The 27,852-nt window shown below is 37.5% G+C and overlaps 1 protein-coding gene across 1 annotated transcript; it reads left to right on the forward strand.

Moving 5' to 3' along the window:
- The first annotated feature begins 2,345 nt into the window (after nucleotides 1-2,345).
- Nucleotides 2,346-25,984, forward strand: DNAJC10 (DnaJ heat shock protein family (Hsp40) member C10). Its single transcript, XM_075710469.1, has 21 exons — nucleotides 2,346-2,546; nucleotides 4,225-4,390; nucleotides 6,209-6,259; nucleotides 7,670-7,752; nucleotides 8,011-8,142; nucleotides 9,002-9,095; nucleotides 9,317-9,394; nucleotides 10,615-10,658; nucleotides 11,039-11,176; nucleotides 12,303-12,392; nucleotides 13,202-13,315; nucleotides 14,076-14,190; nucleotides 15,963-16,090; nucleotides 16,364-16,480; nucleotides 17,745-17,846; nucleotides 18,933-19,088; nucleotides 20,984-21,117; nucleotides 22,684-22,737; nucleotides 23,869-24,016; nucleotides 24,487-24,606; nucleotides 25,814-25,984. Exons 1-21 carry the CDS (start codon nucleotides 2,346-2,348, stop codon nucleotides 25,982-25,984), a joined length of 2,436 nt encoding a protein of 811 aa, XP_075566584.1.
- Nucleotides 25,985-27,852: the final 1,868 nt, after the last annotated feature.

Raw genomic sequence — 27,852 nt, forward strand, 5'->3', positions numbered from 1 at the left:
TTCAGCAGATGTTTTGATTTCCATAAATTTGTAGTAACACGAAAACTATAAACTAATTTCTCAAGTGCACTCTACTGAGTATAATATTTTTGTCTCTATTGACTAAACAGGTTTTTTTCCCCAAATATATCACAATGGAAACGTTTGTGCAGATAGTTAAGACTGAGAAGCAAACAAAAAAGGCATGAATCAATTCGCTTTCAACAACAAGCCTTAGGTGCTTCCATGTCAGTTTGACATTGGCTGAAATACCTGACTCATGTTTGGTTTTGTCTACATCAACAAGAGATGAACTGAAGAAGAGTTGAACTGAGAGTGAACTGTAAGATTATTTCAATTTCAATACCATTTCAAACAAAGCAAGTACATGGAGGGGCAAACTGCAAGTAATTCTGGATTATAGGCATTGCAATATAACCCAGAATTATCTTTAAACAGGTAATTCTTGCAAAGATTTCTTGCAATGTGTCTGTATTTGACAACCTGCTTTCCAGGCCCTGTTCATAAAACTATGTTTTGTCTCCACAAATAATAACTGGCAGCAAGTACAATAGTTCTTAACCATACGTGAACTTTCAAAAGAAGTCCACCCCGTCCCCCAAAGCACCCTACTACTTCCCAATCCCTTCATAGCCCTCGGCCTGGCTGCTACACTTAGCTGTTAGCCTGCCCTCAGCGAGGAGCACCCCCGGGCCCTCCGGGAGGCATCCAGCAACCCGAGTTACGCTTCGTGTGTCACCTGCTCCGCGGTCCTCTGCCCAGCGGGCAGCCTCTGGCAACGCCTTGGGCCTGTTCGTTTCCAGACATTTACGCCACCGTGGGCGTGTGCCGGGCGAGGCAAGTGACCGACTGCGGGGAGACCACCACGGCCTGCCCAGCCGCCCACCCTTGGGAACCCCTCTCCAACACCAGCCCCGCCGAGGGCAGCTCCCCGAGCTCCAGAGAAACGCCCCTGAGGAAATGGACCCCTTCGCTGTCTTTTATGCGTAGAGACCTACGAGGCACCTTGGGACACGGTTCTGGGCGCAGGGCACAGGTGAGGGCACGGACGGGAGGGCCCGTGGCGGGCTCTCCTCAGCAGCCGCACCGCGCCGCCCTCCTCCTCCGCCCTACCGCTTGCACCGCTTTATGCCCAGCCCCGCTGGGCCCTCCCCATAACGGCTGCTCCGGGCGCCGCCGTGCTGCCCACCGCCCGCACCACCCCCGCCCGCGGGCGGCGGCACCGGCTGCCGAGGGCGGGCGCGGCTGTGGAAGGGGCGGGCCTGGGCCTGGGCCGGGGCCGGGGCGCCCCGGCAGCGAGCGGCCGGGAGGAGCCGAGCCCCCGCCCGAGGCGGGCGCGGCGGCCACGTCAGCCCCGCAGCCGCCCCGCCCGCCTCCGGCCCAGAGCCGGATCCCGGCACGGGCCGCCCTTCCGCCCGGCGCCGGGGTGAAGGCGCCGCCGTCCCATGCTGCTCCGCGCCCGGCCCGCTCCCTCCGCCGCTCCGAGCCGCCGGCCGGTGCCGCTGCCGCTGCCCTCCCTGCAGCCCGGTAAGCGCCGCGCCGCGCCGCTTGCCCGGGGCTCGCCCCGCACCGAGGCCGCGCCAGCGGGGAGGGGAGGGGACCGCTTGGCAGCCCCGCCCCGGCGGCGGTCCCTGGCCGCGCACCCCTTCTCCCGCCGCAGCGCGGCCGCCCCCCGGCCTCGGGGGGCCGTTACCTCCCGCCTCGCCGCGGCGGGCGGCGCATCCCCGCGTCCCGCCGGCCCCCTGCGCCGCGGCGGCTCCAGGCGCGGGTCCTCCGGGTCTGCCCGGCGTTATCTGCCAGGGGCGTCCGCCGTCTCCTTGACGAGCAGCCCTCCGCCCCGGGCGGCTGCTGGCTCAGAGCCACCGGTCCTTCCCGGAGATGTTCCCCTGCGGTACCAAAAGTAAGTTTGAAGGGAAAGTGAGCCGTATGAAAACCGCTTTTTTTTTTTTAACGTGACACAAGTGGCTGGTATTTAAAGCGTTGCATGATTGCTTCATTCACAATATACTTAATCAAGAGATGGTCTGTCACTTGTGTGGTCTTCAGAAAGCAGGTAATTAGCTATCAAGAAACTTCATGTGCAGTCTGTGCAAGCGGGCAATGGGGTTCTTTACTAACGTGTATTTATTGAATAAGTAGGAAATTGTACTTAATTGCTCCCTCCCCACCCCCGCCGCCTTATAGGTTCTAACTTTTGCAAGACTCATGATGTGAAGTAGGACAACCAGCATTTTGAAGAGCTCTGTCTTAAGTACGACTGTATCTCTGGACGTTGGTGGATTTACTGGAGACCCTTCCCAAAGCCTGCTCGAATCGGAACCTGTGAACTTTCCAAAAGCTTCATAATGGAGTTCTTAGTATCCAAAGCAGGTTATATTAGATATTTGAAAAGATCTTTATTGCTAGTTTTAGTGTGTGTAATAGTTCTTGTGTGCACTGATCAGGACTACTATAGTTTACTTGGAGTATCTAAAGAAGCAAGTAGTAGAGAAATACGACAAGCATTCAAAAAACTGGCATTGAAGTTGCACCCTGATAAAAATCAGGTAAGTTACATCTTTAACAGGTCAAAGTTGTTAATTGGTCTTAATGTTTAAACAAAAAGTGGTTTTAATTTATCTAAAATGTTTCTCTGTTCTTGTGAAGTAATGTGACCACCTGACAATATGGTTCAGCTCAGATTTTCTGCAGAGAAAATTTATAAAAGGGATAGACTAGTCATACAGAGTTGTGTTGAATTTGGGCTGTATTAAATTGCTGTAGCAAAAAAATGAGGCAAGATCATTCTCAATTGTATTTTTGTAAATAGCGGAGAACTTAGTCTGTACCATATTACCTTGTTGGTAAACTGATGAGTTTGTCTCTTTCTGTTCAGCTTAGGGGAACTTACTGTTTCCCTAGCATGAAGTCTCTTCTAAACAGCAAACACCGCCAGCCTGTACTGAGACATCAGTCTCCAAGTATCAAACAGGACCAAGCAGAAATTCAGGGACTGCCAAGGCATAACAAGGGAGGGTAGTAAGGAGCTCTAGACTAACTAGAGAGAGAAGACTGGGAGTGGCTCAGTCTGTGCTACCGTATTTTCCAAAGTACAAAGAAATAATTTTTAAATATAAATGTCATGAGTTTTTCTTCAAGATTTCCTGAAATAATCAGAAATTCACAGCAAATAGAAGGGTTTGGATCTTTATATGTGCAACTGCACCTGCACAGAGCCCCAGAAGACAGTGATGTTCCATCTGAGCTCAAGGCCTGCCTGCACAGGGTTTGTTGAAGCCTCTGAGGCGCTCATGTTTTGCAATGGGTTTGAACATGACAGAGCTCAAAGAGAAAGCGAAATCTCAACAAAGTTAGAAATACCAACTTGTAGCTATTAACTGCAAGTTTTGTTTTCCCTGTGTTGCTACCTTTCAAAATAATATTTTTGGGTCAGATTCTGTAGTTTCCAACTATGTGAATACTACTAAGATACTACTAAAGATTCTTCAACAGGTTATTTTCAACTTTAAAGACGGTATTAGACAAATTCCACAATGGTAATTCATTTCATGTGTATCTGGGTAAATAAGTCAAGAATCTTTTCAAAAAAGTGTCTTTTGAATAGAACGTGTAAACAGAAGTTAAAAGGGTAGTAGAGTGCTACAGACTTTGCTCACCACTGTTATACTGCACCAGCTCAGAACGCAAACTGGGGTTCAAAATATGTCTTCAGATTTTTCACCATTCTAATTCCAAAGCTACCCAGAACCAGAATGCTTTTTAAATAAAAAAAGGGGCCTCTGTCACACCATAAGATCAGAAGGGATGAATCTGTCTTTATGGCAGAGATTTTCAAACTGCATGAGTGGAGATTCTAGGGGAGTAGAAAAGATCATAGAGGAAATGATAAGTCTTCATTCTTGAGTACTTTTCTTTTTTTCTTCCACTGAAGAGAGAGAGTTGAAAGAAGAGGGATCACTGGAGAATGTTACCGCCTCCTATCAGTTCACTTTGCATTTCAGTTGGTACTTTAGTGAGGATGAAGAAGTGAGCGGAAGATGCATCTGGCTTCAGGAAAGGAAAATTTTACTGTAGTTTTTTTGGAGATCACTGTGTAATGTCTGCTCGCATCACAACTGACATCTTTAGTAGGGATATAAAAGCATTTCTAAAGATTATTTTCTCAGCATTATATGTACAATATGCTTTATTAATTACTTACTAATTATAGTTTTCCTTAAATAGAATGATCCAAATGCACATGAAAATTTTTTGAAAATAAATAGAGCCTATGAAGTACTTAAAGACGAAGATCTACGGAAGAAGTATGATAAATACGGAGAGAAAGGTCTTGCAGATCAGCAACAAGGAGGTCGTTATGAAAGCTGGCACTTTTATCGCTATGATTTTGGTAAGTTATGATGTATGTTTGCGATTTGCTTAAAACAGTCACAAGTAAATGCAATATGCAGATCTGTATCAGATCTTTTTACGCGTTTCTGATGTATCCTCTCCATGTTTCTGCCTGCTTGTTGTTCTCCTGTAGCTGTCATTTTCTCTCGCTGTTGACCCAGTCTTTCATTTACCGTGTTAATGGCTACCCAAAAATACCGAAAATGTAATAATCTATTTACCTAGCCTTTTGTTCCTGCTGCTTACCTTTTGATTGGCCATTTAACTTCTTGTGTTTTTTTTTTTTTAAGTGCAAAGCTTTTTTTTTTTTTAACTTAAATTCCAGTGTTAATGTTTCATCAGTATTCTTTTTAATTCTTAAATGCAGGAAGACCTTTTTTGTTTAGATAAAGTGTTCTCAAGTGGATTTTGAGAGATATTTGTAGTTTCAAGCCTATTTTTTATGCAGTTATACAATTAGAGATCAGTAAAGAGGTAGCAAAAAATGAAAAAATGATAACAGAATCATACCTAAAATGATCCTGAAACAAGTTATTTAATGTTTGTCTCAACAAATTTTAGGTAGTTGTAGGGAAAGGCTGAGATTAACTGTTCTCAGACCTGCTGTAACAGGAGTAAGCTAAAATAGGGAGCTGAGGAACATGGTTTGATTGATACACAAGAAGAAGCTGAAATGAACCTCCACCTTGGCAAAATTTTTTTCTGGTGTAGTTTGATTTAATATGTCCCAGTCTCTAAAAAATTAATGTCTGTGCAAATTGAAATTGAATAAACCAGAGGCACAACTATCACAGGAAAATATGGAAATTATCCTAAAACTTCTTCAAATAAATAGATTTAAGAGGTTTTATCTCTCTGAAATTGCACTGCTTGGTTGAGAAACAATATCTTTGAATGTCTGTTTACCAGTCATTTGGAGAGTATCTGTATCTATATTTTTATGTTTATATGTATATGAAAAAATACAGATATTTTTTATATATCTGTATGAGTAAGTGTATGTGTTATATTACATGATATATACATGGATAGTAATACAAAAAGTACCTTGTCACCTGTAGAAATTAATTTCTCTCATTATTTATTTGCATTTGATCCTTGTATACCTCAGGTGAAATGGCATCTCACCATGTTAGGTTCTGTAAAAGATCTGTAGCCATAGTAGCGTAATATAATGCTGTCTAATAGTATTTTTGGTATCTCTGCGCTGCTTTTCTTGTGTACTTGAAGTAGCAGACTGTTTTGTAGTGATGTTCTAGGTAGGATTGGTTAGCATTTTAGAAAAGCTGTCTTCCTTACCTTTATTCTGCCAACGTTATCCCACTACATTCACACATTGTGTTAGTGGAAAAGCTTGTGGCTGAAATGCCTTTGTGATCTGAATAGTTCAGATACCTGAGGCTGAGAGAAGAAGTGAAAGTTTCCAGACATCACGTATAGCTGTCTCACTGAGAGCTGAAGCTTCATGAATTTTAATCTGACAACTGGTTGATGTTATTTCTAATACTCTTGCCATAACAGTGGTAGTTCAAGTTCTCTGCTCACTAGGTGGCTGGTCTACTAAAACATCAAAAGAACTTTTCTGTTCTGATGGTGGCTTTTGTAGCATGAGGGTGTGGCAGTTTGCAAGAGATTGAACTACGGTTACATATTACTAAACAAATACAGTTTTGTTGTAAAAACTATCTTTGCCAGCTTACTACTTCAATTGAAGTGTACTGTCTTCTGTTTTCTCTCTTGTGAATAAGATGATAGTTTGTTTCTTCATTTTTAAAGATGGCAAAAATAAAAAGCAATTTTGGGGTTTTTTTAATAGGTATTTATGACGATGATCCTGAAATTATAACATTGGATAGAGGAGAATTTGGTAAGTTTTAAGTAAATAGCTATCTGTTTGACAATATGGCAACCCAAAGTAACAATTTTTATATTCTGAGCTGTGTATCTGTAGACTTCCATTACATATCTATACAAAAAACTGTCAGAAGATCTTCCTCAGATGAGAAAACAAAAAAAACCCAAACCAAACCCTTAATGCTTCCCGGTAAATGCCAGTCAGAAAATAGATCAATATCAGTAAACAGTTTAGATCTATTGAAAGATATTTTGTGAAATCTGTAAGAGGAAATTATTTGAATTAAAATTTTGTTTCTCCTAATTTATCATTACTATTTTTTTGGTCTGTTGTCTAAAAATGCACATGATGGAAAAGTTCTGTTATATTTCTATTATTTTTTTTCTGTGAAATCCAGTCAATTGTGCCTTGCACAAGAGGTTCAAGACCAGAAGGTGACACCAGATACTAAAAACACAGCTAAGTAAAACAAGGTCTGGAAAGATAATGTTTTCAGTGAGGACATAATCCATTTCTTTTAAAATTATAGCTAAGATGTTTATAACTAAAAGAGACTAGAGAAAAAAATACTGGATTTTGTGTAATTTTTTTTTTTTTTATCTGCAGTTTGAGTACAGTTTCCTTTGTACAGACTGGATCTACATGCTGAACCAGTTTTGTAAACTGTTCTAATAGCAGTACTTCATGACGCTTTCCATGAGAACCTGGTCTTGCTTTGGTTAATTGATTTGCAGAATCTACACGTTCCTTAGTTGGCTTGTTTGTGAGGATATTTTAATATAGGCAAATATAACTTAGAAAATTTACTATAAAAATTATGTCCAAAAATGGAGAAACTGAAAGCCATGTAATTCAAGCTGATAACCTCTGTGTGTGTATATTTTGTTGCTGTTGCTTTCTTTTATAAGGAAGAGTATTTAATTATGTTTCCCTTGACTTTTCTAGTAATTATATTAACTTGGATTTTTAAATTGCATTTTCACCTATTAGACAGGGATTCAGCTTAAAAAGATTGCCTGGTGGAATCTAGAAAATACATGAAGTGATACAAGGAAATGGAAAGTTCTAGTGGGTAAAAATCTTTTAGAACCTGTGGTTTGGTTTTTTTTTTTTAAGGTAACCAGACTTACACTATCACACATTTCAGCTAGGTTAAACTGTAGAGAGTAAATTTATTCTTAATTAATAGAACAGATGTTGAAGGTCAGGGTGCTGATATCCTCTGAAATACGATTTTTGTGCACTTGCCTACAACAGCGAGTATGTGCAAGTAGGTGCAGTCTTTATCCCATCTGAGTTACTGTGTCTGACATATAAATACTTAATTCAGCTCTTGGGGAAAACAATATAGTAAAAATGTACATTCTAGATATAACTACATTGTAGATGTGCGTTACTTAAAATTTTTTTCTCTCCATTTAGATGCTGCTGTCAACTCAGGAGAACTGTGGTTTGTGAATTTTTATTCTCCTCGATGCTCCCACTGCCATGACTTAGCACCTACGGTATGTATAACAAGCAAATTAACTTCAAAAATTTATTGTTCTTAACAACATAAAACTTAATGAAGTGGATTTTTACACTCAAGCTGAAACCAAAGACAACAATTCAAGATGCCAGGAATAAAACATATGCTGATTTTTGTTCATTATATCTTTATAGATGTATTAATATATTTATATTTATTAAATATATAATAATATGTTTATTGAATGTATTTATATATTAATATATATTTTATTATATCTTTCCCTTTTCTCTAGTGGAGGGAGTTTGCTAAGGAGATGGATGGAGTAATACGCATTGGAGCTGTCAACTGTGGAGATAATAGAATGCTTTGTCGAATTAAAGGGATTAACAGTTATCCCAGTCTGTATGTTTTCAAAACTGGAACGGTGAGTGATAAAACTTGAAGTGTTTTTAGAAAGATGGAAATCGTGAAGAGTATTTCTTTAATGCATTTTCAATCATAGATCTTTATATAAAGATCTTCCTTTTAATAAATTACTTTTTCTCTTCCTTCACCTTGGTTAAATTAAGATGGAAAGTTAACGTCAAAAATAGGTATCTGGTTTATATAGTGCTTTTTTGAGTCATTTTACCGTGCAACATACCACTTCTGATTTGGGAAGCTACTGTTGGCAGTGGTGCTATAGCAAAGCAACAAGTTTACTTGAACGGTTTCACTTATAGCGTTGTAATGAACTTTTCAAATGCAAAGAATAGTCTGTGGTTTTGAGTCTGAAGAATATGACCGGATACCTAAAGACACTTGGAAATTCCTTCCACGAGATTTCCTCCATGCTAGCTGTGTTATGTACGTCATGCTTTATAACTGCTTGTTAAGCAGTGCTGCCAAGGGTGGTATACAAATTGCACTTGAATAGTTGGGTATGTTTTGACAATGATAAGATTTGAGAGGTTGAACACAGAGACTGTGCATATGCTAAATGGACTGATGTGAGCAATTTTTATTTAAATAGAAATATAATCATTGGGAGCTGGTGTTTCTCAGACTAAAGTATCCTTATGTTACTGGACTTGGAAAGAAATCACATTACAAAATGTAAATAAAAGTTAAATTCCAAACATTCCAATATGGGAGGGAGAGAACTGTTAGAGCTAAGGTTTGAGGCAAGGGGAGGGGGGCAATCCCGTGGTTGCATTAAGTACTGTTACAAAAACCCAGTAGGTTTTGGGGTGTTTCTTTCTTCTTTTTAACTTTATAAACTTCATTCTTTGTCTTCTGTGTAGCAACCAGTGAAATATTACGGAGACAGGTCAAAAGAGAGCTTAAAGAACTTTGCCATGCAGTATGTTACAAGCACAGTCACTGAGTTATGGGCAGGTAATGTTCACATATTTTGCTTGGGGTATTGTTCTTGAAATTGCTTTTACAATATAAAATATGGCAGAAACTATGTGTACAGCTGAATCTGTCAGCTGTTGCTAAGTGTTATTTTTGAGGTTAAAAATAGTTTACTGTAATTTGCTAAAGTAAATATAAAACCTGCTTTTTTAATAGTCACGTTTAACTAGTCACAAACTGATGCAAATTGTTTCACTTAGGGAACTTTGTTAATGCCATTGAAACTTCATTTGCTTCTGGTGTTGGTTGGCTGATCACCTTCTGTGCTGAACGTGGGGGTAGGTGTATTAAATACTTTTCAAATACAGCAAACAGAAAAAAAGTACTTTTACTGACAGTGGCATAATCTCTTTTGCTTCAATAAAAAGTTGTAAAACATCTGAGATGATCGCAGTATTTGGACTGTGGGTCATTCAAACCCTGTTTTAGAGGCACTTTGACAAAAGGGATGTTAATAGAAAGATTATGCTATTGTGATTCTGTAATGTCACGTGAGTCATTACAGCAGCACTCAAGCGTAACCCCTCAGGAAGGGAACTGGCAGAAGAGGCCTCTGACTTCAGTTTCCAGCTCAAGCTGAAATGACAGATACTGCATAGGTGCATGCCAGCTTGTCATGATAGCTGAGTAGAAGAAAGGATGTATCTCCCGATTAAACCACCAGTGCTCAAAAATTAACTGAATATTTTCTCTTAAGTTAGGTTTGGACATAGTAATTGGCTCTTACCACTGATGTCATGACAGAGTTAAGATTTGCATTATTTTTTGTAGCCGTTTGTCACTGACTTTCTTGGGATCAGTGTTGGATTACGGTATCTGAGAAAGTTGCCTTGGTTAGCTGGTAGAACTAAGTAAACGTGCTACACCTTTGACAAATAAAGATTTCTCAGTCTTATGAAGAGATCTTTGCTCTGTGAACTGAATAACCAGTGCTGCAGACTTGGATTTACATTTGTAAATAGCTTGATTTCAAGTTGCAGTCCTCTTGTTATTAAGTTTTCAACTTTGGTCCAATTGAAGTTAGGTTGATGCATCTTCTTATTTCAGAAAAATATCTGCATCAGATAAGGTAACTGTTCAAAGTCTGGATGGGTAATTAGAGCGTTTGATGTACTTATTATAGTGAGCTGTTATTTGAATCACAGAAAATTCATATTTCCATTGAAATCTCATTCCGAGACAGTATGTAGATACCTCTTGGGGATTTTTTAAACATTGGTTAAGAAGAAATTTTAAAGGTCAGTGTGAGAATTCTGTGCTGATGAAGCAAGAGAATGTTATTCATGTTATTTTTAACCTAGAGTAGACAGCCATCAAGTGCTGGTTACTAGATGTTACAACTTCGAGTCACTGAAATACTGGACGAATAGCCAGCAAGCATGCCTTTTGAAATGGGCACCTTTATAGGGAGGAAAGGGGTAACTCTAAACAAGAGTAGGTTTAGTGCATTAATAATTTCAAGTTTTCTGTTTGTAAATAAACAACTTTTATTTTGCAGATTGCTTGAGTTACCAAACACGCCTTAAGCTAGCTGGCATGTTGGTAAGCAGTGTTTTACTTTGAAAGCATTACCTGCTATAGTTAAAACAAAATAACAGAAATGAAAACATAAAGTTGTAGCCAAAACTCTCACTGAGTTTAGTGGAACCAAGATTTCACCCATTAACTTCCAGAAGGGTGAAATATTTTGACTTGGTAGCTATTGGAATAACATTAAATTTTTAAAGACTTTTATAAAATATAAATGAATATTAACTAATGGATTACAATGTGGTCTCCTTCCATTTTCTAAATGTTGTATTTAATTGCTTGTATTGGGATTTTCAAAAGCATTTCTGAACCTGAACTAAAAAATACTCTTTGTTTTTGTGTGTGTTTGTGTGGGTTTGTGGTTTTGGTTTTTGGTTTTTTTTTAATTACAGGAAGGTCTTGTTAATGTAGGCTGGATGGACTGTGGCACCCAGGGTGAGCTTTGTGATAATTTAGATATCTCGTCTAGTACTACAGCATACTTTCCACCTGGAGCCACCATAAATAACAAAGAGAAAGGAGGTGTTTTGGTACGTGTTGTTTCTCAACCATTCTGTATTTAGATAAAATAAGGTGATGACAATGACAAAGGAATGCATAAATAATTTCCAGATTGATTATATACAACTGAAAAGATGCTTTTTTCTTTTTTCTTCTAAGCTTGTATGCCCTGGCATAAGCTTATATCCCTTGTGGCTGTTAAGGCAGCGATGCCTGGAGGGAGTCCCCAGTTTGCTGGTGTGCTGGGAGAGTGAACAGGAGCACGCTGCAGTAGCAGCAGCCTGTAGCTCTGCCTGGCCTCCTCAGGAGCCTCCCGGAGCAGCTGTGGGAATCCAGGGGTGGGATGTGCTCTGTGACAGCCCCAGGAGCTACTTCTGAATCTGCTACCCAGCTGTCCTGGGCAAGCTTCGGACATTTGCCACATGCCGCTAGTTTTTATTCCAGAAGGAATATGCCCCAGGTATCACAAGTTTGGGAAATGCTACTCTGAACGGAGTGCTGACATGGGTGATAAAAGTACTCCTACATTGTCTGTCGGTATGGATTACGCTGTTCGGCTATACTCTAATATTGCAACCTCCTCCTCCGTTTGTATGGTAGTTTTAACTTCCGTAGTTGATGGGGCACATTTCTCAGTTTGAAGCATGGCTTGTTCCTTTATTGTCACTGCTGTTATATATATTTCTTTAAAAGGAGGGAATTAAATTTGAAACCTACGTACTTTCAACCTTGTAACTTACCAACTCTGAGTTACTGATTCATATTACTTCCTAAGTTTAAAAATCTACTGAAGCTTAAATCTCTGTACAGTGCAGTTAAGGAAAGCTGTAAAAGTAGATCGGAAATCTTGTAAACTTGATGGAAAATTTGGTTTGAAATTTGAATTTGAGACTTTTAGCACACGTTTTGACAAAATACGGTATGTTGAGTTTAATATTGTGGGAAAACAAGCTAAAAAGCAGTATTCCAAAATTATATTTTTGAAACTATATATATGAAAAAGAAGTTGATCAAGTAACATACTATTAACTGTACTCTTCAGTTGATGGAAAGGAACAAATCAGAATAATTTCCCTGACACTTTGAGCACTAATCATCAGCAATCAGGTTGAAGTTTGTAATTCCTTATAGTAAACAGTTAACTTTTCTTCCTAGTTTCTTAACTCCTTGGATGCCAGAGAAATATATCAGGAAGTAATGCAGCATCTGCCAGACTTTGAAATTATCTCTGCAGCATCATTAGAGGTAAATTTAAAAAGCCAAAAGTTAAGATTTCTTTATATAATATATTTTTATATTTTTTATCATTACTTTTTACATTTTTCAAATCCAGTTGATACAACAACCTAGTATTTATGTAATGAAAATGACTTTTTTTTCCCCCTCCTCTGTAGCCAAAATTATTTAACACTGTTTGTCTACATTTACTCTTGTTTAGCAAAACAACGAAAGTAAGGGGTGGGCATGTATTTAATAGGCAAGTAGAAAACTGCAGAAATTGCCATTGCAACTTACTCTGCAACTCACTCTGCAATTGTAACTTTCTAGTTATTTTTTAAATATACTACATTGTAGAGAATTTTATTTTAAATGTATTTTGTCAGTAATGTAAGAAAGAAAAAAATACTTGTTAATCCATGATAAGTTATGTATGAACTGAAATTAGAAGCCGTAACAGTTACTCATGTCTTGGAGGAAAAAAAAAAGAGGAAACGTATTTTCACACTTTTAGTAGCACTTAGCAGCTTGATCTACAATAGGAAATGCACATGGAAACAAAAAGTATAGAGGGTAGCATGTAGCCAGCTTGTTTTCAGATTTTTTCCTCTTTCATGCTTATGATGCAGTAAAATGAAGTTTAGTGGAAGGACTACATGAAAGAATTTGTTGAGTGGAGGAGGTCACTCAGAGTTCAGATGAATAATTGGGCATTTGCCTTTATAAAACATAAAAGGAATTTACAAGTTGGTGTAAGCTGGGAATAATTTTTTTTTTCTCCGTGTTTTTGTTGTGGGCTTGGGTTTTGTTTTTTTTTTTTTTTTCTTCATTTATAGGACCGTCTGGCTCACCATCGATGGCTGCTTTTCTTCCAGTTTGGGGAGAGTGATAAATCAAATGTACAGGAATTTAAGAAACTTAAATTTTTACTTAAAGATGAACATATTCAGGTAAGACTGCTCATTCATCTAGTGTTAAATACCATTTACATTCAGAGAACAAGTCAGTATGTTTTTCATTATTATTAGTTGTTATTACCACCTGCCACCTCTGGTACTGAAAGAGATATACTATCATCTGGTAGACCTGTAGTAAAGTTTTTACTTTAAAGCAAGCAATGAAGTTTCCCATACAGTTTGAATAATTTAAAAGTAGTTAGGAAAGATTATCTTTTAAATCTGCTCTCTCATGGGAAATGTTGCTGCAGATCCCATTCGGTTAACAATTAAAAGTTAACACTTCAACATCAAATTGATGTATATAAAACTGTATTTTAATTACTCGGAAACCCCTATAATTATCTTGAAAATTTTCTTAATAAAAAGAAACCAAATTCAAACTTTGTACTAAAGACTGATGAATTGTGTTGTTTTATGAGGTATGTATTTTAAAAAAATGGTGTCTTTTTTAGCTTTCTTGCTATTTTGTTTAGAGAGGGGGAAAAAAAAAAGGATCCTTTAAGGTTTTATTCCCTGTTTTGGCATTTAAATCAAAAATTAGCAAACCTAATATAGCTGTGCTAGTCGTTTTCCTTGAAAATCATAGTTACAAGATTGTCTTAAGATCTCTGTTGTTTATAAAAAGGTTACCACTTTTCCATACTTTTACCTCTTTTTAAGCGAATCTATCCTAACTCTTGCTGCATTTCAAAATATGTTAATCTATATAAATTAGAATGTCTTAATTAAAATGGCACTGTCTGTTAAATAGGTTGGCAAGTTTGACTGTCTTTCCTCACCAATGATCTGCAACAAACTATATGTCTATCAGCCTTGTTTAGCAGTCTTCAAAGGAAAAGGAACTGGAGATTATGAAATTCATCATGGTAAGGGAAATGTTGGCAAGTTTAAATCATTACATAATCACTTTGAGATGACACTATCTTTGGCAAACTGCATTTGTTTTCCCAAAGAACAGTTTTGTAGTTTTAATATTTGCTATTTTTCCTCTGACCTTACTGTAGCCTTGTACAAACTTAAAATTTCCTTTGTGGTTTCCCCCCACCACCCCCCCCCACCCCGGGTAAGCAGTCATCAGATGCAAGAGATGTATTTTGTCTTTACTATTCTGTCTATTTCAACGTCATTTACATAATTACATACAAATCAAAACTCTGCAGCTGATCAGGACAGCTTCTGCTTTGAGTAGGATAACCAAAGAATGCTGTAAGGCACACCCTTCACAGAGGCTTAACATGCTAGTTATACAGTGCTGCCAACTTGAGAAACTTGGATTTGATTTCATGTGTCACTGCACTACAACGAATTCCATGTTTTGTTGACTTCCATCCAAGAAAATCTATATTGAGACTTTTACCACTTACTTTCATTTCCAAAGTAGCGGTTTCCTTCCAGGAAAGGTTGGAACTATGTTACTGTGTACCACTGGAAGGACTCAAAAATGCTGTTGAAGAATGGAGCCTGAAGCAAAACTGTAGCTTGCAGCGGTAGGTGTAGCTTCATTCAGAATGTGGCACAAGACCATTATGCAAGATGAGGTTATCATTTTTCAGCCTCTGAAGTATTAAAAACAGCTTGCTAGAATTAAGTCAGAACCTCAGTACTGTAGTAAAGAAGAAAGGAGAAAAGTTTTTGACCATGTAGAAATGATTAGTTGTATCTGCGGGGGAAAGATGATCCCATACCTCTAATGACTGCTGCCGGGAAAAGCCTTATGTACTCTGAAATTTGCACTCCTGCAGAGAAGCCAAGAAAGGGACATATGCATACAGCATTTTTAATTTTATAATGGCATAGATTACAAATAGCATAAGAGAAATACATTGGACTACAGTACATACATTCTTTTCTAAATGGTTTGGTTTACTATTTACAAAGTTGATGGCATCTAGAATGTTTGTCATCTAACTCCAGTATTTATAACAATATAATACTTGAAAGAAACAGGCTTTTTTTTATATGCGATGTTGAAGGGCTTCAACAGTTCAAGATCTAAGAACAGTAATAAATCTTAATAAGTCGTTGTGCAGTGACTTCAGATTTAATTACCCTGAAGTTCTTATTCTCAGTTCGTTTTAAGACAAACTCTCATTTCTGCTGACAAATATGTACATGAAGGGTATGAAGAGACTTATCTTAGTCCATTAGAGCTGTCAGCAGGAATTTCAGTGACACCTAGAAAGCTGTGATTTATCAATATAATTAATTTTGCTTGAAGTCTTTACTGTGTCAATACCTTTGCCAAGGCAAGTGTGTCTAGAATAGTAACTTTTTAATTCCAACAAATGCTAGTAAGATAGTAAAACAGCCAGCAGTCCAGTCACAAAAAACATTCATTTTGTTTAACAAAACCATGTTTTCTCTTCGATAAAACATTTATTTGCCTAATATTAGGTAGATATCCAGTTTAATATTTAGCCAAATATCAACTGTCACCTAGAGTATGTCTTTCTTACATAGGTTTGGACAGTTCAGCATTGTCTTCCTGAGAAAAAGCAAGCCAGTACCTGTTCCATTTATTGCAGGTCATTAAAGATCAGTCAAGGGAACTGAAGGATTCCTGTTGCTATCATTGAATTTTTTAATGAGATCTTTCATAGAGAAGAATAAAGTTTCCTTTCTACATTGTTCTTTGAAGGAAAGAAGATTTTATATGACATTGTTGCATTTGCCAAAGAAAGTGTCAACTCTCATGTTATCACACTGGGACCTCAGAATTTTCCTGACAAAGACAAGGAACCATGGCTTGTGGATTTCTTTGCACCGGTAAATATTTAGTATCTATATTTCCCTTCTTCTAAAGTCTGTTGTTTAACTATGGAACAAAATAGTAGCGGTATCTTGAAAGTGTCCTTCAGCATCATGAGATGGTATTGTAATTTCTCATTCCTTGGCAGCACTAGTTCCTAGACTGTGTGGGTTTTGTATTTAGTGGAGTCTGTTGTCAAAGCAGCACATTATTCATCTCAAGCAGCTTACATTCTCCTGAGAGCCAACTGCGGGGAAAGCAATTGCGCTTACTTGCATTTTGTTTTTTAGTGGTGTCCTCCCTGTCGAGCTTTGTTACCAGAGCTGAGAAAAGCATCAAAACATCTCTATGGTCAGCTTAAATTTGGAACACTAGACTGTACTGTCCATGAAGGGCTTTGCAACATGGTAAGCTGCAGGAACTAAAAAAAAAAAAAAAAAAACCCACCCTTTCAAAGAATATTATTTTCTTCTAGTTGGGGGTCGGGGAGTGGGGGCAGACAATGCTTGTTCTTTCATACGACTTTCTTAAAGGGTAGTAAACCAAACAGGACACTGTATCATTATTTTTTTCAAAGGAGCAAACTTTGTAACCACTACAGATAACATTTTAATGCAAAATACAGGTCACGTTTTGCTCTGATTTCATAGTGTTATTGGAAGACTCTGGAAATGTCAGAATTTAATAATTCCTGGTTTTTTAAAGAGAAAAAAAAGAATGCGGACCCAGAAAGTTTTTTCTAGTGTGTATATAAATACATACATGCATGCTTTTTGTTCTTCAGATAGGGGGATAAAAAACAGTAAAACATTTAAAAATGTAAGTTTTACATTGATACACTTTTTGAAGATGTCTGCAAAACCAATTCTAATTCAGTTCACCCTAACTGACTTGGCTTTTTTGTTTTTTAGCACTTAAGAAGTGAAGGTTCAATTTCAAAGTAAAAGAAAGCTTATTACGTATCAGTTTACACTTATTTAAAGATACAGTAATGCACTGAAAAAAAATTTTTTTAAATCTTGTCCAGGTTTCCATGTTTAAATTTGCTTAACTTTTGCTTCAATTAATTTATCATGGTAGAAATCGCTGACATAACTTTTCCTGAATTCCAGAAAATACTACATTTTGACAGCTTTCCTGCAACTACACATTTTATTGTTCACAAGAGCTTTTTATGTTAGAATGTATTTATCTTTAAAATGTGAATGTCTTAAAGCACATGAAAAATGAGCGAAAAAGAACAAGCTTTTAAAAGTTTTATTTAGATGTGTTTACACAGTGAAGAATTCAAATAATGGAAACATCGGTGTTCAATAGTAAACAATACAGTTATTCATACAGTACAAGTGTTTTCACCTGAAAACTGGGAATAGCTTTAAAGTTAAGGCTTAGAAGGCCCATGGATTAATTCCTGTTTTTGTGGAGCATGGCAAAAGAACTGCTGGCTGGCTTTTAAATTCAGAACAAACTATGCCACCTCTGAATACAATTGGCATCTTTTCTGTACTGGTTTGTAATGGTTTCAAACTCCCATCTACATGTAAGTCTGAGCAGTTGTACTGTACAAACTGGATAGGTTAGCAGCTGTGAGCCACCAATACTGATGGCAGTTAAAGGAAAGTACAAGAAACCTAGTAATGCCTTGCAATTTCTTATTGTCTGTTTTGTTAGCATAACATTCGAGCTTACCCAACAACCGTTGTGTTCAATCAGTCTGATGTTCATGAATATGAGGGACATCACTCTGCTGAGCAGATCTTGGAGTTTATAGAGGTATGTAAATTATAACCCTGGAGTTCATAGAGGTATGTAAATTATAATCCTTGTTGCAGTCGTCCTCTGTATGCAGCTCATCCACAAACATGTTCTTTAGTTGGAAGAGTCTAAGATACCACCCCACCCCCCCAAATTAATTAGACAAGTAAGATAAAGATTGAAAAAACCTTGGGCAAGAAAAGTGATCCAGCAGCTGTCAGTCAGGGACTTGACACCTAATGGATTAATTGCCCTACTCTGTCAAGTTATTTCTTTGAGATCATTACCAAATAACTTAAGATCCCTTCCAATCTGCAAAGTAACAGTAATGATTTCTATCTCATAGAGAGGATAAAGTACTTAAAAGTATGAAGTGCTGTAGTGTTAAGGTGGAAATGCCTCACGTACACACCTTGACGTAGGAGGAGGTTCACATTTTTGTCAGTTAGCTTGCTGCCCTCCACGCTTCTCAGTTGCTTCTTGAACTTTCATAACTCAGAGAACTGCAAATCATTGGTACTCATCATTGTTGCTGCCAGACTTCTGGCACCCATCTTTCCTCCAGCATTCAGGTTCTCCCACTTCTAGGTCCACAGGCTATTTTCCACTCTTTGAAGAGACTGTTCATTCTCTCCAGGCAGCCCAGAAAAAGCAGGTTTAAGAGCACACACGCAGGAACAGGTGGAGATCAGTCTTTTTCAGTTGATACTCAGAGGCCCCTAGTGCACCATATGTATTCTTCTGCAACCCAGCCTGAATAGCATGGCTGAGTCTCATAATGCCTCTTCTTGCCAGGTAAGCTGAATTTCTTGCCTTTTGCCTCCTTTTATGGAGAAGAGACAGAAAACCTCCCTTTTGGAGCCTTGGCTATATTTTTTTGATAGCTCTTCTCAGCAAATCAGGCATACGATTGTTAGGTTGAAGGGATGACTCTTGATGTTCCATGCTTTTCAGCAGTGTAGAGTCTTCCCTATCACAGCAGCAAGCAAATTTCACTGAGAGGGACATTCTCAGAATTTGGCACTGTCTGTTTGTATGTGGTGGTACTAGATACAGGCTTACTTCTTGTTGCAAAGTATGTGTCTATAAACTGTCTTTACTTAGGATCTCAGGAATCCCTCGGTGGTCTCCCTAACACCAGAGACATTTGCTGAATTAGTTCAGAGAAGAAAACGAGAGGAAATCTGGATGGTTGACTTCTACGCTCCGTGGTGTGGACCTTGTCAGGCTTTAATGCCAGAATGGAAAAAAATGGCCAGGGTAAATGACATTCAAACATTCTTTCTGCTTTTGTGTCCTGTTCCATGGAGTTACTGAGACAGTACAACTGCTGTCATAGAGATTTGTCAGCCAAGAAAGTCTAGTGATTAATAGTGCAGGCAAACCAAGGAATTCCTACCTGACAGTTTTATATTGTTTCAAATACAAAGTTTTTCTTTGTGGGGTTTTTTTTTTTTTTTTAAAGATTCAGTACATTGGTACAGTAATCCAGTTTCTCCTGTTGATACAAGTGTGTTTTCCAAGATCTAAGAAACTTTAGAGTAACTAATTTTCCTTGATGCTTAGTGCTTTATATAGACAACAGCTCTGCATTTGTTTAAAACAAAATATGAAAAAAAGATATATCCATAAATTAGATAAGAATTGGTTGAAATAATTTGCCACTTTATTATCAGTATTCTTTATGATCATTTGTCATCTTTAAGATAGCACTTAAACCTTGGTGAAACGTCTGACTTGAATTTAAGATTAAAGGAGTTCAATCATAGAATCGTTTAGGTTGGAAAAGACCTTTAAGATCATCCAGTCCAACCATTAACCTACACTACCAAGTCCACACTAAACCAATCAAGGGTAGAGTAGACTAAACCATGTCCCAAAGTGCCACATCTACCTGTTTTTTGAACACTTCCAGGGATGGTGACTCCACCACCTCTCTGGGCAGCCTGTTCCAATTCTTGACTACCCTTTCTGTGAAAAAATTTTTCCTAATATCCAACGTAAACCTCCCCTGGTGCAGTTTGAGCCCATTTCCTCTCGTCCTATCTCTAACTACTTGGGAGAAGAGCCCAACACCCACCTCACTACAACCTCCTTTCAGGCAGTTGTAGAGAGCGATAAGGTCTCCCCTCAGCCTCCTCTTCTCCAGGCTAAACAACCCCAGTTCCTTCAGCCGCTCCTCATAAGGCCTGTGCTCCAGACCCTTCACCAGCCTTGTTGCCCTTCTCTGAACACACTCCAGCACCTCAATGTCTTTCTTGTATTGAGAGGCCCAAAACTTACCCATCTTAATTATTTCCTATATTAGGAAGGTTTTTTCTAAGATCTTGTTTTCTTCAGTAAAAGTAAATAAATGTTAAATACCATATACTTTGAGGCTGATTGTCAGTTAGCTGAATTACACATGCTTCAATATGGAATTGTTGGGATTGGGGAGGGTGGTTTTGTTTTGCAAGGTCATCACAGTGTTCTCATTTGCAAAGTTAATATTACTTTAGTGACAACCATCTGGGTTTTCCTGGACATGTTTCCAGGAATTTGAACTAGAAACTTTGGGCAAAAAAAATAGTGCTTTGGAAACAAGTCCATGACTTTCAGACATTTAGAACTCACCTAGACTAGGAGTTCTAGCCAGGATTCTATATTCTGGTCAAATGTCTGTGAAGTATTATTAGCTCTATAGTACACATTCAGTAGTCATCAGCTTCCCTGCCCATGCCAGGTGATTTGGGCCTTTGCAACAAATACATTGTGTTCAAGACAGGCCAACTGTGCAAGCGTGATAGCATATCTGCACTATACCAGGATCCTAATTACTCATAATTACTGAGTCTATGATATGAAACATGGTAATATGGTAGCCCTTATACTAAATAACCACACTCCTATGTACCTTTGAGGCAAGGTAGGAGCCATGTGCATGCAGCTTATACTAAAATATATGTGCATGATGGGAATGTAGCTGGGTGGCTAGCTCCCATTAGATACCAGTGACCCATTTACAGGAAAGAAGAAAGCTTTTTGATGATCTCGGTTTGTTTTGTTGCTTTTTTTTCCCCCCCAACTAAGTGATTAAGACTTAAATTCTGAAGTATTACCAAAACTGTAGTATTATTGATTAGGATATTTGATTGTAGGTTTTCTTCTTTTTTCAGATGTTGAATGGATTAATCAATGTAGGCAGTGTGGACTGTCAAAAATATTACTCTTTCTGTCACCAAGAAAGTGTTCGGGGATATCCTGAAATAAGACTCTTCCCTCAAAAATCAAACGCAGCTCATCAATATTAGTAAGTAGTTTACTTCAGTTTGGGAAGCGTTAGATGATGTGGAACAAGATGAATATACATCTCCTGTTGTGTAGAAAAGGTTCATCATAGCTATTGAAGTAGGCTATTACGATACTACTGTCCTAGATGTTACTGACTTTGTTACTTCAAACCAGTGCCATTTTATTTTGCTGTTTCATTTCAGTAATTTGAACTGAGACTGCCTCAGGAATCTTAATTTTTATTTCTTGTTCTTTATTGATTGCCAGTTTTCTAACTTTAATTGCCTGTTGAAGTAGATTATTTAAATCATATAATATAGAAATACTAGTAGGCCTTGTAGTAGTAGATTGGAGCTTTATCTTTAGAGAACAGAGTGATGTAGCCATCTGATCATCCTCCCTGCCAACAGTCTGTTAGCACTGTTGCAAAAACTTTGTTGTATATCTAGTCATCCCATTCATTGTATCATCAGTGTGGAAACATTAATCATTTAACAAAACAAAACAAAAAATTCTATGGGGAATGAAATCTGGCCAAAACCAAACAGCCTGTCCCCTCAATTTTACAGTACTGTTTGAAGATCCAGGGATTTCAGGAAGCACATGCATATTTGTAGATAGATAACAGTCTGAAATAGCAGATGTGTTACTTCATTATTTTACAAATTGGAAATCTATTAAATGCTGGCAGATAATAAATTGTAATGCCTCTTCATTGTAGTGCGTAATATTAGACTTCAGTAGCTTTCATCATTGGACTGCTTGCTTTTATTCAGTTCTTCTAGATAAAGTTTCTCTTAAAAGCAGAATTTTTTTTCTTGTTGAAAACAACTAAATTGGAGAATATGACTGTTAAGTGCCAAATTTCTAATCATGAGTCAGCTATTTCCTGAAAAAATAAGGAAATTTGTCTCTTAAACTAAAGATCACCAAAAACTGTCAAGTCAGATTTTTACCAGGTAACTTTATTGAAAAATACTTCATTATAAAGTTGTAAATTAGTGGATATGATTCCTGAATTAATCTTTTTTTCTAACTTGTCACTGGAATTTCAAAACTAAGTAATGCCCTGAAAGTCCAAATAATAAATCCTTGTCCAAGTAACCAGTTTGCCTGGCTTTTCTACTGGCAAATTGAGGGAAATGTGTATAATTAATAACTGTTTATTGTAATGAATGAACATCAATTATAAAATATATTAAGATATTTCAATTCTCATGTTTCTTAGAGCCTGCAGTTTTATCTGGAGTTATTACCAAAGATCCTTCATTCAAAATAGTTCTAGTTATCAAAACTTATGTGCTCCAAACCAAGTTTCTTACTCTCTTGACACTAGAGTTTTCTTCTCTTCTTTTTATCTTCTAGTGCTTAATTCTGTGTCTTTGAATTGTATTAATGAGACTTATTTATTCAGATTTGAAAGCAAGGTAGAAGTATATCCTAAAACACATGCATTTAAGTTCATTATTTCATCATCTCCACTCTACAGAGTGGGGTTTGGTGGTGGTTTGGGCTTTTTTTTCCCCAAATCTAATTCAAACTACTGTGCAACTGGACTTTTGTTTTCTTTTTAATCTTTTTATAGTAGCTACAATGGATGGCACAGAGATTCATATTCACTGAGAGGCTGGGCATTGGGGTAAGTTACTGCATTAAACTTTGTTCACAAGCTGCTTATATAGATTACTTGCTAGGAGAAATTAATACTTAAATGCTATATAAATGAAGAATTTGAAACAGGTATATGTATTGCTTAATTTAAGATGTTAAAGTTTCCATACCTTTTAACTCAAGCTTTTAAAATGTGGAGAAATCATAGAATCATAGAATCGTTTAGGTTGGAAAAGACCTTTAAGATCATCCACTCCAACCGTTAATAGCATACTACTTACTGTCCACCCATTTAGACAGCCGGCTGAACATGAGCCAGCAGTGTGCCCAGGTGGCCAAGAAGGCCAACAGCATCCTGGCTTGTGTCAGGAATAGTGTGTCCAGCAGGAGCAGGGAGGTGATTGTTCCCCTGTACTCGGCGCTGGTGAGGCCACACCTGGAATACTGCGTCCAGTTTTGGGCCCCTCAATACAAGAAAGACATTGAGGTGCTGGAGCGTGTTCAGAGGCGGGCAACAAAGCTGGTGAAGGGTCTGGAGCACAGGCCTTATGAGGAGTGGCTGAAGGAACTGGGGTTGTTTAGCCTGGAGAAGAGGAGGCTGAGGGGAGACCTTATCGCTCTCTACAACTACCTGAAAGGAGGTTGTAGTGATATGGGTGTTGGTCTCTTCTCCCAAGTAGTTAGAAGTAGGATGAAAAGAAATGGGCTCAAGCTGCACCAGGGGAGGTTTAGGTTGGAAATTAGGAAAAATCTCTTTATGGAAAGGGTGGTCAAGAATTGGAACAGGCTGTCCAGAGAGGTGGTGGAGTCACCATCCCTGGAAGTATTCAAAAAACGGGTAGATGTGGCACTTGGGGACATGGTTTAGTCTAGTCTACCCTTGATTGGTTTAGTGTGGACTTGGTAGTGTAGGTTAATGGTTGGACTGGATGATCTTAAAGGTCTTTTCCAACCTAAATGATTCTATGATTTTCTGAAGACCATATTATTATTTTGTCTACCACTTTTAAAAAGTGATTCTTCTATAGTACAAAGTGCGAAGTAGGGATTTCTAGACTACTAATATTCTTAAATTCAGAAATTTGTCTTGTGCTTAAATGGAATTTGGATACATTTAAAGTTTTGAATGGATTATGACTGTTATTCTTCCTTTCCGCAGATACTTACCACAAGTGTCTGTAGACCTGACTCCTCAGAGTTTCACAGAAAAAGTTCTGAATGGAAAAGATCACTGGGTCATTGATTTTTATGCTCCTTGGTGTGGACCTTGCCAAAATTTTGCTCCTGAATTTGAGATCCTTGCAAGGGTAGGTTTTTAACTGTATTAGCAGATTGTTATACTCATAATGGTTAAAATATAATTCATCAGCATTTCATTTCTTGGCAATCATCCAAAACTTGTGTACCCCGCAATAAACCTCCTTCTCATTGAAAGTCCATGCTTTTACGTCCCACTTGCCAGTACGCATTGTCTCTTGCACAGACACACACACACAGACCCTCTTTTGAGACAGATTTCAGTTTATGATGGGGTGACCTTTGGAACTGTGATGTGCTTTGCCCTGAATTCAAGTAGAAGTGCTCCGCTGAATATGCAGTGACTTCCAATACAAAGTTAATAGCCTAAGAAGCAAGCAAGCAACTACTCTGAGATATTTAAAAGATTTGAGCAACATTTTTCATTTACTTTTAGGTGCACTGCTCGCTTATTCAAGTTATTTGCTTACAGTCACCCATGAAAACTTGAAGTTTGTTTCTAATAAACATTTCTTTTTAGACAATTAAAGGAAAAGTAAAAGCTGGAAAAGTAGACTGTCAGACATATGCTCAGACCTGTCAAACTGCTGATATCAGAGCCTACCCTACTGTTAAGTTTTACCCCTACCAAGGAACAAAGGTAAAGTGGCTCCTTTGTGTACACTGGCGAGCGGGTAGTGTTCGTAGATGTATTTCATTTTACATTAAGACTTAAGAGACTATTTCTGTAATACATTAAAGTGTATTATTTAGATATTTGGGAGATACAATAATAATCAATTTCAATAATATTAAAATAGTAGGACAATGATACAGTAATAATGTGTTACTGAAAAATAATAAATTGTAAATTAATAGAACGGTAACTAAAATGTGGCCTTAACCAGAACCAGGGTGTAATTTTGCAGGGGCCTTATGTGACAAAATGTTTTTCAACCTTTACCAATTCCACCACGAGCTACCAAAAGCAGGGAAAGTCCCTCTCTAAATGAAGTGTGAACAACTTCATTTTGGCTAAGGAGAAATATTCTTTCAATGTAATCATAGCATTTCCCTATAATTTTGACTTAGATAATGTATTTTAAGATAGAAATTTGATTAAAAATATTTAGTTGTGTTCTGTCTCAAAACTAAACCATATCAAACCATTTCAGTTATCAGTGTGACCGAGATCAACATTTTCTGTTAACAGATTAGTAGTAATAAATTAAAAAATTGAAAAGTATCCAGGTAGTTCTAGGAAATTGCCTTTATTCTTGTAAAACTATTGAATTTCAAGAATATTACAGTCATCTTTTTAAATTTATTAATGCTGAAGAGAAAGTATTCAATGCATTCTGATAGTTAAGCCACTTCTTTTAATTATGCTTTCCTTTCCTTTTTTTAACTGAATCTCTTATGGGAAGTTCTAGAAATCCTTCCTCACACAATCCCATCAAATTCAATGAGACTTTTCTGTGGTAAAGAGTAATGGCTTTTCAGGTCTCAAAACTAGCAACCCACACTGACAGATTTCATGAACATAGATTACGAAGTGATGGACTTTGTAATTGCCGTCTACATTAAATACTTAGCTGAATAAATATGAGAAAGTTGTAACTATTTCAGGTTTCTTTAAGGATCGAGACAAAATTTGTGTAGTTTTGAAAACTAGCATCTAAGAGTGGTTCTTACTATAGACAATTAGTATTGTTTAAATGGAGACAAAAATATGTCTATGAATCGTAAATCAACCTACTAAAGCAATTGTCTTCCTCCCTGGATTCCTCTTGAATTTTATCTGAAAGTAAGAGATTTTCTATTCAGTGTAGAGCATGGGTAATATATTACAATTTTTTTTTTTAAAGAAAAATGTTCTTGGCGAATATATAGACAGCAGAGATGCAAAAGGTATTGCTGACCTTTTGAATGAAAAATTAGAAGCAATTCAAAATAAAGGAAAAAGAAAAAAATCTAGAAATAAGGTAAGAATACTTATGGTGGGGCATTTTGCAAAAGACATATTATTGTACAAATAGCCCTTTAAAACAATGTTAGTATTTGTTCTTTGTCCATGAAATATTAAATGCCGTATCTTCAAATAGCACCAGGTACATTTTACTTCCGGTCTTGTTTTGGTTACTATTATTTATTCAAACTCAGTTCTCCATGTCCACAGATGTAGCAGAGAATACTGCAGTTGCAACATCAGTTATAGCAAGACTTAACAGAATTTAGAGATATCCATAGGACAGCTGTGTTAAAGATAGATGGTTGAGATGCACTGTACCCTTAAGAGTAATCCTTAGACTAGATTTAGCAAGCAGGCACCAAATTACAGAGGTTGATTAGTGCAAGATTGGGATTGACGTTTGAATTCAGAAAGAAGGTATTAATACACAGCTGTTAAGAATTCTATTTAAGAAACATTTGTCCAGTTGAAAAATTAGTACCACAAAGAAATGTAACATCACAGAAAAAAAACCCTAATAATCTTCATTTTTATTTGTACTTTCAGAATAACTTAATTGTTTATTTTCTTGTCACTAGGATGAACTCTAAGTGGTACTGGAGGTAGATACAATTCAAAATATTCTGAAGCTGTGAATATAGAAGATGCCACAAGGCAAATACAAGGCTGATTACATTCATGACAGGACAAGAGAGGTGAAAACTAGTTTGAGTTCACAGGCATATGTGACTGTATGAATTCTGTTTAAACTGTGGGGAGATGAAAGCATGAAAGCGTTCTGGTTTTGGTGGAACCATTCAATGTTTCTGCAAATGAATTCTGCATGTCTGTCTTCTGATATACCACCTTCTTCCTAGTCAAACATTGGAGTTGACCAGAAATGTGGACTGTTACCACTTTTGCCTACCCATTTACTAGTTCCTTACATTTTTCTGTCTCTTTTCAAACACTTTTTGAATGTGGCACTCAGCCTATGGCTGAATATGCACTCATACCACTCTGCAATGCAGAAACACAATGAGGGATTGTCTATTTGAAAGACAAACAGTTTTACCTGATGATATTCTGCTTTGGAGTTGCATTATTGTGTAGTCAATTGCTAAGAAATAAAAATCAAGAACTGTTAGCAGGATAGGTTTACTGAATGACATTGCTCCTGCCCTTGAGTGGATTACTATATTGTGGCAGTGGTGGTGGTACCTAGATGAACAGAACTTTGAAGAGATTCTTTGGTTGTTTGGTTTGGGTTTTTTTTATTTTCTTTTTTAAATAATCAAAAAAAATATCAAGGACTTCAAACTCAGTGTTTTCATTGACTTTCAAAATTTAAGTTATGCCATAGAAGCATCTGCGTAAGTTATTAGGTCATAACTTAATAATTGTCTTCTAAAAATATGAATGTATTCTGTGGACATATTTAACCTCTTTTGGTATTACCATTTTTCCTTTCTCTGCAGACATGTTTGGGGGGGGTTGTTTGTTTGGTTTTTATATAATCTTTAGGCAAGCAGGATAGCAAGTGCCTTTTTTAATTTAATAATGAACACTGTACATTGCAATGTTTCCTCATACATCTTAATAGAATTCCCACTCTTTAGAGTAATATTTCTCATAGCTTCTCAATAGACAAGAAAAATTACAGTTTGTTGTCTTCTGTCTGCTGCATTTAGGAGTTCAACATTGAAGTGTTTCATGTTTTCAATAAAACACTGCTGAGAACTTGTCAGATGGACTTTTCTCCCTGTTCTCCATGTATTTAGATTTGGCATGACTAGTCACTATAGTGTGAGTATAAATTTGTAAATACGTTGTTATCTACAAGTAATTTATTTTATAAAGGCAGCAAGAAATAAAAGGAAGAGATTCTAGTAACTTTGAGACATTCAAATGCTTCTTCCCCTATGTTCAGGGTTGCCTCTATCCTTTGTGGTTTTG

This window comes from Pelecanus crispus, chromosome 5, assembly GCF_030463565.1.
Source record: "Pelecanus crispus isolate bPelCri1 chromosome 5, bPelCri1.pri, whole genome shotgun sequence".
Taxonomy (NCBI): Eukaryota; Metazoa; Chordata; class Aves; order Pelecaniformes; family Pelecanidae; genus Pelecanus; species Pelecanus crispus.

Excerpts from the sequence above, each read along its gene's own strand:
- DNAJC10 (XM_075710469.1), top strand. The coding sequence starts at position 2,346 with ATGGAGTTCTTAGTATCCAAAGCAGGTTATATTAGATATTTGAAAAGA. Across the intron at positions 17,847-18,932 it reads AGATCTTGGAGTTTATAGAG|GATCTCAGGAATCCCTCGGT; the intron begins GTATGTAAATTA and ends GTCTTTACTTAG. Across the intron at positions 21,118-22,683 it reads AACGCAGCTCATCAATATTA|TAGCTACAATGGATGGCACA; the intron begins GTAAGTAGTTTA and ends ATCTTTTTATAG.